Source organism: Mchenga conophoros, linkage group LG19, assembly GCF_057382185.1.
Source record: "Mchenga conophoros isolate Kocher_MC1m ecotype Shallow Benthic linkage group LG19, M_conophoros_male_GT1.1, whole genome shotgun sequence".
NCBI lineage: Eukaryota > Metazoa > Chordata > Actinopteri > Cichliformes > Cichlidae > Mchenga > Mchenga conophoros.
In genome coordinates, this window is record NC_140544.1 from 28,666,415 (window position 1) to 28,678,871 (window position 12,457).

General features: G+C 43.3%; 2 protein-coding genes across 3 annotated transcripts in view; one reads left to right on the top strand and one right to left on the bottom strand.

Moving 5' to 3' along the window:
* The first annotated feature begins 5,229 nt into the window (after window positions 1-5,229).
* Window positions 5,230-7,618, top strand: LOC146552513 (homeobox protein six1b). Its single transcript, XM_085256908.1, has 2 exons — window positions 5,230-6,082; window positions 6,920-7,618. The coding sequence occupies exons 1-2, from the start codon at window positions 5,523-5,525 to the stop codon at window positions 7,212-7,214; spliced, it is 855 nt and encodes a 284-aa protein (XP_085113034.1). The 5' UTR covers window positions 5,230-5,522; the 3' UTR covers window positions 7,215-7,618.
* The window catches only part of ppm1aa (protein phosphatase, Mg2+/Mn2+ dependent, 1Aa), a 63,578-nt gene continuing 58,218 nt past the window's right edge, over window positions 7,098-12,457 (bottom strand). The window contains exon 7 of one of the 2 annotated variants that reach the window (XM_085256901.1): window positions 7,098-7,219. In XM_085256901.1, coding sequence (XP_085113027.1) covers window positions 7,182-7,219 — 38 coding nt within the window. In that variant the 3' untranslated portion in view covers window positions 7,098-7,181. The remainder of the gene's footprint in view (window positions 7,220-12,457) is intronic. The other variant, XM_085256906.1, reaches the window with a different exon arrangement.

Here is a 12,457-nt window from a genome sequence, read left to right on the forward strand (position 1 = left end):
AGTGTGTGTCTGTGCTGGATTATAGGAGTCGTCCTTGCTCGGGGAATCCTGGCTACGGGAGTTATATATGATCTAGCTGATGACCTAAATAAACAGAGGCTGTTTGTCTGTGCTCACTGTTGAGTCACAGAGAGGGGGAGAAGAAAAATGGCAGGGACTATCGGGAAAGGGAGAGAGAAGCAGGCAACCTGGATAAAGTTACCTGTGCACAGGTGACCTCGTTGCCATGGGCAGTGGATTAGCTGATTGTTAGGTATCAGGTAGCTCCTCCTGTAATATTGAAGAGGGTGAAAACAGCTTTGTTGGAGCCCAGAACAATATCCCATTTCCAGCAGGATCCCATAGTCTGTGGATCTCACGGGGAGGGGAGAGGAGGGTGGAGAGGGGGAACAGAAAACTCCAAATTCCACCTTTGTGTATTGTGCCTATGAATTCAGCAGAAAAGGAAAATAAGCGCTGCCACAAAGACGGCGTGTTTGGATTTCTACAGCAGAATGTTTAAAGATTTCATAAATAAAATGCTTTTTTATGGGCAAAAACAAAGAAAAAAAACCCCAGGACATCCCCAACGCCAAACCAAACAGTGCAGTGGATCATTTTGTCCACAATTTCAAACACGCAACGTGAAACATACTCAGGCGAGCAGTTAAAAAGGAGGGAACTCCCCCAGAACTCTGGCCTTATTAAAAACACTGACCTCTGATCTTTCAGATGGTTTCAAAGCTGACATTTAATGCGGCGCAGCAGACTGCAAGCCATATGTAACATGACCTGGGGAGCACGGTACTCCGCTGCTCCACGTCCCACTAATGAGAGGGCAGGGGTCAGCGGGTACCAGCCTGCCCTGTACAGACCCACCATACAGGCCGAGCCCCGGTCCTGGCACAAACAGTCTGCTGGCTCCAGCCGGGCTGTGGAAAGTATGTGGCAGTGTTTGAACTATGGAGGGGAAATAATGACCTTGTAGAGTTTTCTTTTACCTCCTAAGTTGTTGTTTGGCAGAGTGTGAGGTATGCACACATGTCTGCTGCATCACCCAGTGTGGCAAGAGATGGGGTGGGGGGATGCAAACAGCATGATTCACTGCTTTGTTCTGGAGCACAAGGACAGAAAACATAACTCATGAGGACAGCTTTAAGTGTGCATGTGTGAGTCTGAGTGTTTGTGTGATGCACTCACATTCTCTCTCTCTCTCTCTCTCTCACAAACACACACACACACACACACACACGCACACACACACACGCACACACACTCAGGGGCAGCAGCTGGGAGGCAGCATCAAGTGCACACCACAGTGGTCAAAGGTATTTCCCAAAGAGAAAAAAACACCACTTTGTAACAGGAGCTGCGCACATGAGGACTGAAGTGACCAATGCAGACCATAAGGCGCACCCGCACACCTGCCACACAACTGCGCGACTCCTAATACCCAAATACCAGCTCATCCTCCATCCTCTCAGGGTTTTACATTTGGACTCGGATGCGAAGTATTGTCATGGCGCCCCCTCCCTGCCAGAAGGCACACATGGCTCCCCGGCACATCACGTTGAAATTGTTCCCTTTTTAAATTTTTTGTTTTGTTTGTTTGTTTATGGATTGGTCTGCCGACCTCGTTTGTTTATCCATCCAAGAAAAGAGTTTCTCTAAAACATGGGCATGTGCTCCTCCACATGCCCGGAGCGTGTTTACCGAGCAGAGCGCAGTAAAAGCCAAGGCCGTAATTGCATATTTGTGGAGGTGGTCCTCTGAGGAAATGCGTAATGATTTTGATGAGGAGGGGCGGGTGGGTGAGTGGTGATGGTGGCAGTGGTGGAGGGGGTCTAACCCCAGTACACTTGTACCAGGTCTAATTTTCCAACATGACAGGAAACTCTGTTAAGCTGATAATTGCAGCTCCAATTTCATTTAACTCACTCATGTCAACAGTTGTGTTTTGTTTTGAGAGAAGGAGCTGCCTTTTTTTTAAACTGCCATCCACATAACCGGATAAACCTCTTTTACTCCTAATCGAAGAGACATTTAGAGCATCTTGAATGGGCAAATCTCCGAGGCAACGAAAGGGTTTACTTATATTTACTTATATTTATTAATCTGTTGCCCAATGTGGAGTCAGTCATATGTGAGCTGCCATATGAAACTAAGAAATACCAGGCGTCACTCATAACCGGAATCCACCTATGCGTTGTTGATTTGGGATTTTTTTCCCTTTAAATAAATAAATGATTCATGTTAAATACATGTTGTTGGAGTGACATTTTCCTTTAAGGGGAAAAAACCCCACAATGCTCAAACACCATGGAGACTAAATCTGACATTTTTCACTCAATTTAAACAGCATCGGCTTTGTTCCAGTCCATACAGCTGAAATAGCACTTTGGATTTAGACAGACTGAAAACCATCTGTTAAGTGAGCCAGTGCTCGTTTCAATTTTCCTCTATATTTGAGGGGGAAAAATTAACCCTACAATAGGAAACTTACCCCCCACCACCCCTCTCTTTTGTCTTTTTGACGATGACATTTTTATGAAGTGTTTTCACTGTTTTGAGTTGTCGCGCACTGAAATTGAGTAAAAGTGCGACATTTCACCTATTTTTTTAAAATCAATATTGCACAAAATGCTCTGGTGTATGCTGCTGTCAAAGGGCTAATTAGTCCAAATAAGGAGTTGGAAGGGCATAATTCAGAGAGCTCAGATCAATGGCCTCCTTTACGCATAAACCCCAGATTAATGAGAGAAGGGGGGAGAGGGGAAAAAAAGTTTATTTAATTTTTTTCTGTGAAATCGGTGCTGGATTTCAGCAGCACACAGGAAGGGAGTCGGGGTTTATAAGTTAATAAAGGACGAATGAGACAGCGTGGGGACAAAAAGAAAAAAAGTACAGAATGAGGAATCCCTGCTCCCTGGAACGAATAGGCCTAACGACTGATAGCCTATCCGAGTACTGCATTAACTCCTTGTCGGGGTATGAGCAGACCAGCACTGGCCGTGGCAGAGGGGGAGAGTCCACATCTTGAAATAATCTCGCCCCCCGGGCTGCTCGGGTTAAAGGAGGAGGCGCGGCGCAATGTGGTAGAAATATTAGAGAAACCCGAGAGCCGCTCATCAGACAGCTCATTTACTGAAGCACTGAGGGTTTTACACAGCCCGAGTGCTGCTTACACCCCAGCCTAGTCCCGTGTCCACCTACCTCAGAGGGTTTTTTTGTTTGTTTTTTGCATAGGGTATCCGCTTTTACTCTTGTTCCACATTATAAATCCCACAGCATTAGTTACATTTGAATCAAATTGAGGTTTTGGGCTTTTAACTGCGCATGTGTGAGAAAAGTGGACATTTGAATGTTTTCTGTTTTTTTAAACAATAATATATACTTTTTTTTCCCAGTAGCTATAATTTGAGCTTGGTGAGACAGCGGTCCATCCAAGAGGAAAGTGCTTCAAATTAATGAACACACGCTAAACAATTCGTTTCAAATTTCATAAATTATTTGTTTTTCTGCAGTGTTTCCATTTAATATACTACACAAATTAAATTCTCGTCTTTATGACCTCGAAAATGAGATGCTGCATTTCAAGGGCCTGTCCTTTCAGCGAGTTCAAATAGCAGCATAGCACTGAAGCGATCACGTGGATGTTTAACCCGCAGTTTTGAATTCATTTTCTGTTTTTATTATTTAATAGCCTGGACATTCGCCCATATTCCCGAATATTGAGACGTTTTGTTTTTCACACGTTTGCCCGTAAAATCTTACAGCGTGATTTACAGCCTTGCTCCAGAGTCTTTAGAAGTGCATTTTACTGAGTTTGACAGCACTAAAACGAGTTCAAAGCATTAAATCTTTATCACAAAAATATGCCTTAGCGAGATCTAAGGTCTTCAAAAACAAAAACGTTTTCTGTGAAATTGTTTTTGGTTAAATTTTGTATATATTATAATTCAATCCCGCCCCATATAACATATTGAAAGGGGGGTTTAAGTTTCAGACTCTGGTGTAGATAAAGAAATGTGATCTATATGGCTCAAACCAACAACTGCACCACCGAGGACCAGTGTCGCAGTGAACTCATTTACTAATGGATTGGTTTAGAGTTTCACCCCGCAGAAAACACTGGAGCCAGTGCGGTGCCCGTCTAATCCTTGAAATATAAATGTATAGGCTGCAGACTGAATGGGGTCTCTCCAGAAACCCAGTGATAAAAAGGAGAATGAAGCAAAAAAGTGGCATCTTTTATTTGTCCGGATGGGCTATAATATTAATATTAAGACTCACGTGGATCAGCAAAATGTTTGTCACCAGCAGGATGGATTTTATTTTATTTCAGTTTTATAAAGTGTGTATTAAGTGTTTATGTGTTATTATTATTCGTGAGGATGTTTGGCAAATTGCAAAGGTCCACTATGATATTTTAACAACCTCTCTCTCTTTCCCTCTTACTCTCACACACACGCACACACACACACACACACACACACACACACGCTTAAGTGGCTGTTTTCCTACTGGTGGTCTATGGGCCGTAACACGTTTGGCAGGTAGTGTTGGTTCCTCGTATAAAAGAAGTTCGTAATGGCGCATAATGGACCCAGCTATCTGAGGAACTTATTAAATTATATCACCTCATAAAATAAACGGCTTTTGTTAATTAATAGGCTATCAAAGGTGAGGGTGAAGCAAAAATGTCCAACCTGCATGTAATTATGGTGTCCACAACACACAGTGATGGTAAATCGAAGAAAAAAAACAGAAAGCAAAAGAAAAACAAAGACTTGGGATTGGTTAAAACAACATAAATTTCAGCAAAAAATAAAAAAAATCTTCTGGGTTTCTACCTAAAACTATTTGTTTATAAAAGCAGACTACAATCTCTGTTTTAATCGAGCATAAACCTGTCTTCAAAAACCAAAAGCTCTGTGTTTTTGTGGGTTCACCCTCCACTGACTATGATTACTGATAACGTGTGGAGGGAGAGCATTCTGTGGTTTGGTTTTTTTGTCCCACGCGGGAAGGTCTGCCGTCCATAGTCACCGTTTAAAGAAGATGTAGCCTCCATTCAGAACACGTTAATGCGACTTTTAAGAGGTCTGTAATAATTGATTAGTGTTTAGGTGCTGCTCTGCTCCCTCGGATGAAGCGGGAGAGGGACTGTGGGGGCGGGAGGTGGGAGCGCTCCTATTTCAGCCCCTGACGCACTGCCTCTGGGGAGGAAACGGAGCTGCAAACTCAGTCCTGCTCTGCTGTACAGGGTGCAGGGCAGAGGGAGAGCCAATCACCGAAACGCAGAGGCTCCCTTTAAGCCTGACATATCTCCAACAGGAACAAATTGTCCCAACAATCAACATCCCAATCTGCTGCGCGCATCAGGGGCTGGAGTGGAGTGGATAGCTTCTAGGCCCGTGCAGCGCGGTCGGATTGCGCTGGATTGCACCGCGAGGACTCACAATTAAACGAATATAAACAAAGTCAACGACAGCTACCGCTTCTTTTTGGATAACAGCGCAGAGGACTGAGCCCCGGACATCATGTCTATATTACCGTCCTTCGGGTTTACACAGGAGCAAGTGGCGTGCGTTTGCGAGGTGCTGCAGCAGGGTGGAAACCTGGAGAGGCTCGGCCGCTTCCTGTGGTCGCTGCCCGCTTGTGATCACCTCCACAAGAACGAGAGCGTCCTCAAAGCCAAGGCGGTGGTGGCCTTCCATCGGGGGAACTTCAGAGAGCTTTATAAGATCCTGGAGAGCCACCAGTTTTCTCCGCACAACCATCCGAAGCTGCAGCAGCTCTGGCTCAAGGCGCACTACGTGGAGGCGGAGAAACTGCGGGGCCGGCCGCTCGGAGCTGTAGGGAAGTACCGGGTACGGAGGAAATTCCCGCTGCCCCGCACGATATGGGACGGTGAGGAGACAAGCTACTGCTTTAAGGAGAAATCCAGGGGGGTGCTGAGAGAGTGGTACACGCACAACCCATACCCGTCCCCGCGGGAAAAGAGGGAGCTGGCCGAGGCCACAGGACTGACCACCACGCAGGTCAGCAACTGGTTCAAAAACAGACGGCAGAGAGACAGAGCCGCAGAGGCGAAGGAGAGGTACGTGAAACTGTCACAGCCTCGCTGCTGTCTCACTCCATGGCAGAAAGCGTTTAGTGTTTTTTTTAAAAACATGTTTCAAGAGCAAATAATTCTTTGGTAAAAATGCTTTTTGTAAGTGGCTTCAAGCAGCGAGAATATAAATGAATCAGTGACAGCGCTCTGACAGCGTGGCCCTGAAGTAATCCTGAAGTAAAGAGAAAAATATAAATCCTTCTCATGCGAAACACCTCATTCAAATCGTCCACGCACTGAGTATTTTAGGACGTGTTCACGTTTCCACATCAGATCTGTCCTGATAACAGTGAAGGTGTTAAACAGCAGCGAGATGTTGTCAAACGCTGAACTCACTTCAAAAACGCCTGACTTGTCTCGACTCGAATTGCAATCCAAAACAATTTGAAATCCATCAACGTGACTTCTTTTTTAAAATTTCTTTACAAAAAAAAATCATAATAAAATAATATGGACACTTTTTTGAGACCATGGAAATTTGAAATATGTTAGGCTGTGAGGTTAAATTAGGTTACATGGGGATATAAATGCGTCTAACACACGACTTTTACTTTAAACAGATCAGCAAATGTAGATAATATGCGGTGAAATTAAAAATCAGGAAAAGAATAAGAAGGCGAACAATAATAATGTTTTTTAATCATTTCTCTCTCACAAAGGACAAATTTCGTTGTTAGCAAAAACGCTGCGGTTTGTGCGCAATATCCATCCACGTTTACAAACTAATAAAGACGTTTCCTCAAGGCCCGCCTCGCTGATATAATGTCATCTACTAAACTGAGAGCATTTTTCTCTAAATTTCCCCGTTGTTGTCATTTCCAGGGAGAACAGCGAAAATAACAACGCAGGCGGCAACAAACAGAACCAGCTGTCCCCTCTAGACGGAGGAAAGTCTCTCATGTCCAGCTCGGAGGACGAGTTTTCTCCACCTCAGAGCCCCGACCAGAACTCAGCGCTTTTGCTTCAGGGCAACATGAGCCACCCCGGGGCCTCCGCTTACCCCATGTCCGGACTGGGGGCCCCACAGCCGGTGCACGGCATGCACGGACACCCACACCAACTGCAGGACTCTTTGTTGGGACCTCTAACCTCCAGTCTTGTGGATTTGGGCTCTTAAAGAGGCTGTCAGACGATCAGATTCGACAAAAGAAAACAGGAAAAAAAAGAAAAAGACTGATAAGTGTATCAGATTAAATACATGTATGAAATAACACTATAGTAGCCTATCTTATAATATAGACTGACTTGTCTGTCGTTAAATTTGGTTAGAACTAAATTCCTTAAGGCGCTTAACCCATATACCCCCTCCACGACAGGAGCTTTTCTGATCTCCTGCACATGGAAACACACAAACAGGACCTTTCTGAAACTCTTAACGAAACACTTAACTGGACTGCCCGTTTGCTTAATTTATGATATTTTGTTAAAGATAACAAACAAAAAAAAATATAGCGACCTCCTGCTATGGAAACTAAGAGGTAACGTTTTCATTAGAGTCATGGTAATTAGTTTCCAATAAAACAAAACTAATTAATTTGTCTCTGTGTTATTTGTGTATTTAGCGAGGGGCAAAAAAACAAAGGGGGGGGGGGGGGGGGGGGGGGGCTGGTACTGCCTTTTATAAATCCAAGCAAACCAAAGGAAGCACGCCATTAATAGGACAGATTTCTATTATCTTTCTTTTTTTTCTTTTTGGGGGGACTTGAATGAGCCCGTCCCCTGACAACTGCACAACAACTAAACAAATCTCCAAATCTGCACGGGTGGGATTTGAATCGGAAATTATTATAAGTCGCCTTTTTTTCCTTCCAGCACGGATGAAATCCTGTTCTACTGGTTCTCAGCTTTTCAACAATAAACCGAGAGTCATGACGGGAAATTTAATTCAACACTAATATGAGTCAACATCAGCAGCTGTCTGTCATGAGGCTTGTGTATACGCAGGAACCAGCTTTGACTCTTTTGAAAATCGCTTCTGCTCCATCATACATGTTTTGGCTACAGGAGGAAGGGTTTTTTTCTTCCTTTTTTTTTGCGTAATTTTTTTTATTTATTTATTTATTTTAGCCCAGTTGCTGCGGATCATTGGCTTTTTGTTGCCGTGTTTTCTTTGCTCTCTCTGAGAGTTTGCTCTGTCGGTTCCGGGCCATGAGAAAGTGCCACCGTTCAACCTTTACCAGCCTCTTTTTTTTTTTTCAGAAAAAATATGAGCAAACATCCCATATGCGGAAAAAAATAGCTTAAAGTTTATATTGACTTATGGCATCCAAAAGAAAACAAAACCAAATACATGGACTTTAGCATTAAGCAAACAGCTGTAACCACTGAAAACAATCAGAGCATTAACAGACACACCTACTCTCACAGAGGTCAACAGAAGTAATAATAATAATAATAATAATAATAATAATAATAATAATAATAATAATAATAATAATAATAAGGTGGTCTGAGAGCAGGAATCTGGTGAGGACAGCTCTCTTGCCCCCCACCCCCTCTGTGCTCTCTCTGGGCTCATGTCAGGGTAAATTGTTTTGAGCAGAGAGCACCGAGGATTTCCTGAGCATAATCTGAAACAGTCGCCGCTTGCATTACTGCCTGATTGCGAAGATTGCAGAGCTGCAGGGCTGCAGCTCCCACTCTCAGTGAAGGAAACCTTGAGGTATTCTCCATCCCAGAGGCCTCACTGGTATGACTCCTCTCAGCATTTCATTTCTGCTAAGACATCACAGCTCGCCGTGGCTGTGTGTGAGAGATTTATCCCGCTGGGCCTTTACATACCCGCAGCAAGGCTGGTTGTTAGGGGGGAGATTTTTTGTCATTATTCTTTTTGCATTTTGAACTAATTATGTGATATGAAAGTCAGTGGTGGAGAAGGTAATCTGTTGGCAGCGGTGTAAGAATCTAACAGTACTCACAAAAGTACCAAGAGTTCAACTACTAATGGGTAAATGTGTGGAGTTGTACTTTAATGTTGCTGGCTGCCTGAAATTCTTTTAATATTAACTAACATATACACTGGTTGTGTGATCCATGATGCTGTATGAGTATTTAATTTCTTTTTTCTAATCCTGAGCTGTTCGGTCATTAAAATGTAGAGTGATGGAGACATAATGCAGGGAAAAACTGGGCTTGATGCTTTTCTCTGTAACATTAAATATTTATGACTGAGCGGGAAAATATTAAGTCTTTATACAGAAATTTGTGTTAAAAGACATTAAATGTAGTTCACAAGAACAGTGAGAATGCAAGTAGTGATTTGTTTTCTTAATGCAGAGAAAACGATTCCTTATGTAAATATATAAGAAGCGTTTACAATGCAGAGTTTTAATTTGTAAAATCTGATTAAGAAAGACTTTTATTTTGGCATTGCAGCCTTCTGTAGCAAAGAGACGATTAGATTTATTGAAAACAAGTTCTGGCAGTAGTTTCAACTGTAGTAATAACGTAAAATCTGCATTTATTATTACAGTACACAACCAAGTCTCTCACAGGATTGCCTGTGTTTACCATGCAGCAGAGGTCAGCAGAGAGCAGAGGTCCTCCGCATCATGTATATTTCTGCCCGCAGCACGTGACCTTCACTCTTGGCACACAGAGTGGCTAAATATTCACAAATTAACAAACAGGTGATCACAAAGCCAGCAAAGAGACTACCTGTTAATCTAATGACAACATGTCCGGCAGAGGACAGACACAGCAAGGATTACACAGGCTCTGTGCCACAAGACAGAGAGAGGCTATCAGAGTCACCTTCAGGATGTGCAAGAGACTAAAATCGATGCGGCACGGAAACTCTGACAGCGCTTTTAATCACGCTCGAATCCCTCGCTTCCGAATCAGGACGGACAAAGTCTGCGATCATAAATCAGCGTGCTGTATCAGCCCGGTGTTTGCTCTCATCGGCCGGTGTAACAAGTGCAAGTGGAGGGCGTGCTCCGGCCTATAGACTGGATGACAAAAGCTGGAGGTAACGTCAGCCTCGAGCAGCCCAGTGCCAGTAACAACAGCTGCTGATGGCAAACAGAGTCCGAGTCATCAAAGGGGTATTTCATTTGTCATAGGCATAAGTGGCAGTGGCTCTAAATCAACAGCAGGAAGGGCCCTGACGTGTGCAAATAAACACGGAGAGTGGCCCACATGAGCCCGCCTCAGCTGGGTTAATGTTTTCTCTGGCATCCGAGTCAGCGAGCTCCTTGTATAAGGAGAAAATCCGAAGCCGAGCCGCCTCTGCACGGTCTGGTGCCTGCAGGTACGGGAGAGAGCCGGGTGTGAGACCATCCCAGGTATCTATAACCACATAGGCTGTATGAGGGGTGTGTGTCAGAGGAGGGGAGAGGTGCGGGGACGGGAGGGAGAGAGGGGTGGTGGGGTTAGGCGGGTGATGAGGGACAAAAGGATCTTTTCAGGTCTGCCTCAGAGGGGCGGAGGTGGTGGTGTGGAAGGTGGGGGGAGGTAGGGAGATTTTCTTACCAATGATGCATGGATCTGACAATGTTCCTGCCCGGCCGAAGCCAGAGGCAGATACAGGCTCTGTGTGTGTGTGTGTGTGTGTGTGTGTGTGTGTGTGTGTTTTTCTGAGAAAATAAAACTGACTAAAGCAAAACTCATGCTGTATGCAGACAGCAAGGGGTCTGCTATATTTCCAGAACACTACCCTGCCAGAAAAAAATGTTAATTATCTTGATGTAGGGGGCTGCGAGCCAAAGACAGCTTCCACACACAAGAGTAGGAAGCTGCTCAGGAAGCTTCTATGTGACAGAGCTGAAAGAAATATTTATCTCTTTCTTCCCAGTCGTGTGAGTGATGCATGACCCAGGACTCAGACGCGAGGAGGAGGATCTGCAGACGATCCTGTACTATTAGGGTGTTAAATAGCATGTTGTGTGTCAAATGAAGGACAGCATCATATACATTACCCGATGAACAGAGGGGGGAAATTCTCTAATGTGTTAAAGGGAGAGAGAAAAAAGGAGAAGACAAGACAAGACGTGCATTTATGAAAAAAGGATTTGAATTTTTTTATAATTTGACCAGAAGGCAGAGGCTCGTATAACTTCTCCCCTTCCTGAGACAAAACCCAGCTCTGGTTGCTCAGAATCAGATATCTGTATTTTTGGAGCTCGGGGAGAAAGGTGATAGTCGCATTAGCCTCATACTTTTGATCAGAAAAGTGACTTCAGTCTGGAGTGTTTTTGGTCCACTCCTGTGAGCACTTACTGGCTTTGTTAATGTAATTTTCAGAGCTTAAAAAGGGCTGATGGAAGGTATGGATGTTTTGTGAAGGAAAGAGAAAGAATAAAAATGAGGGAAGAGCATGTTTCAGTAGGGGGAAGTTGTAAACAAATATCCTTCTTAAGTAACGTGTGATTGCTTTCTTGCTGGATGGTGAAAGTTCAGTTGAAATCTACAAATGTAAAGGTTGCTGTCTTTTTATACACTGTGTCCATTAAAACCACCTTATCCAATAATTTACATAAATCTGCCCTCTTCTCTGTTTTAAACCTTTTAAACCTGAAAAATCATTTTCCTAAAGAGCTGCATGCTGTTAATCACCAGCCAGCGCTATTCAAACAGGCACAAAAGGCCATACATGAACTTTTTGCGTGTGGAGGATGAGTCAAAACACACTATAATACAAAACCACAGTGACGCTCACTTGTTAGTAAGATCAGTTCACTGATGCTTCCATGGCTTCTTTATGTATAGACGAATGAAAATGTTAATTTACACATGTCTTCATTTTTACAGCAGAAGTTTCTAAGCAGTAGCAGCAGTATAAGTCTTGACCACAACCGCTTTATTCAAACAGAAAAAATTTCAAAATAAAAAAAATGAACTTGGATGTCTAAAGGAGGTGTATTTTGAGACTCCAGCATGTCTGTGAAATTGACTTAAGAACGTTTCTTATCTACATGTCTAAGTTTGTAAACAAATCCTGTGACAAAACATTAAGTTATTAAATTTAGTCTGTGGGTCTAAATCCAGCAGTTTATTCATCTGAGTGATTCCCTACAAAGGCATGCGAGGAGAGACATGGGGAAATTAACCACCCGCTACCTGAGCTCTTCTTTGGGATTCATTTTTAGTTTCTCCTAGCTTAAGGATTAACTAGACCTGGTAAGTATAACAATTAAGCATAATGTTCTAACAGAAAGTATTTTTTAAAGTATTTTACACCATAACACAATAAAGTCATAATTGTTTAACTGGTATTAAACAAGTTAGTTAAGTATTAAAAACTCTATGCCATGTAACTTTATGTATGTAGCCACACACTGGATAAGCGATCAGTATATGTGTAGAGCTAAAAGCAATGAAAACTGTTTCAGTGGCACCAGAAAAAAGGTCAAATATGGG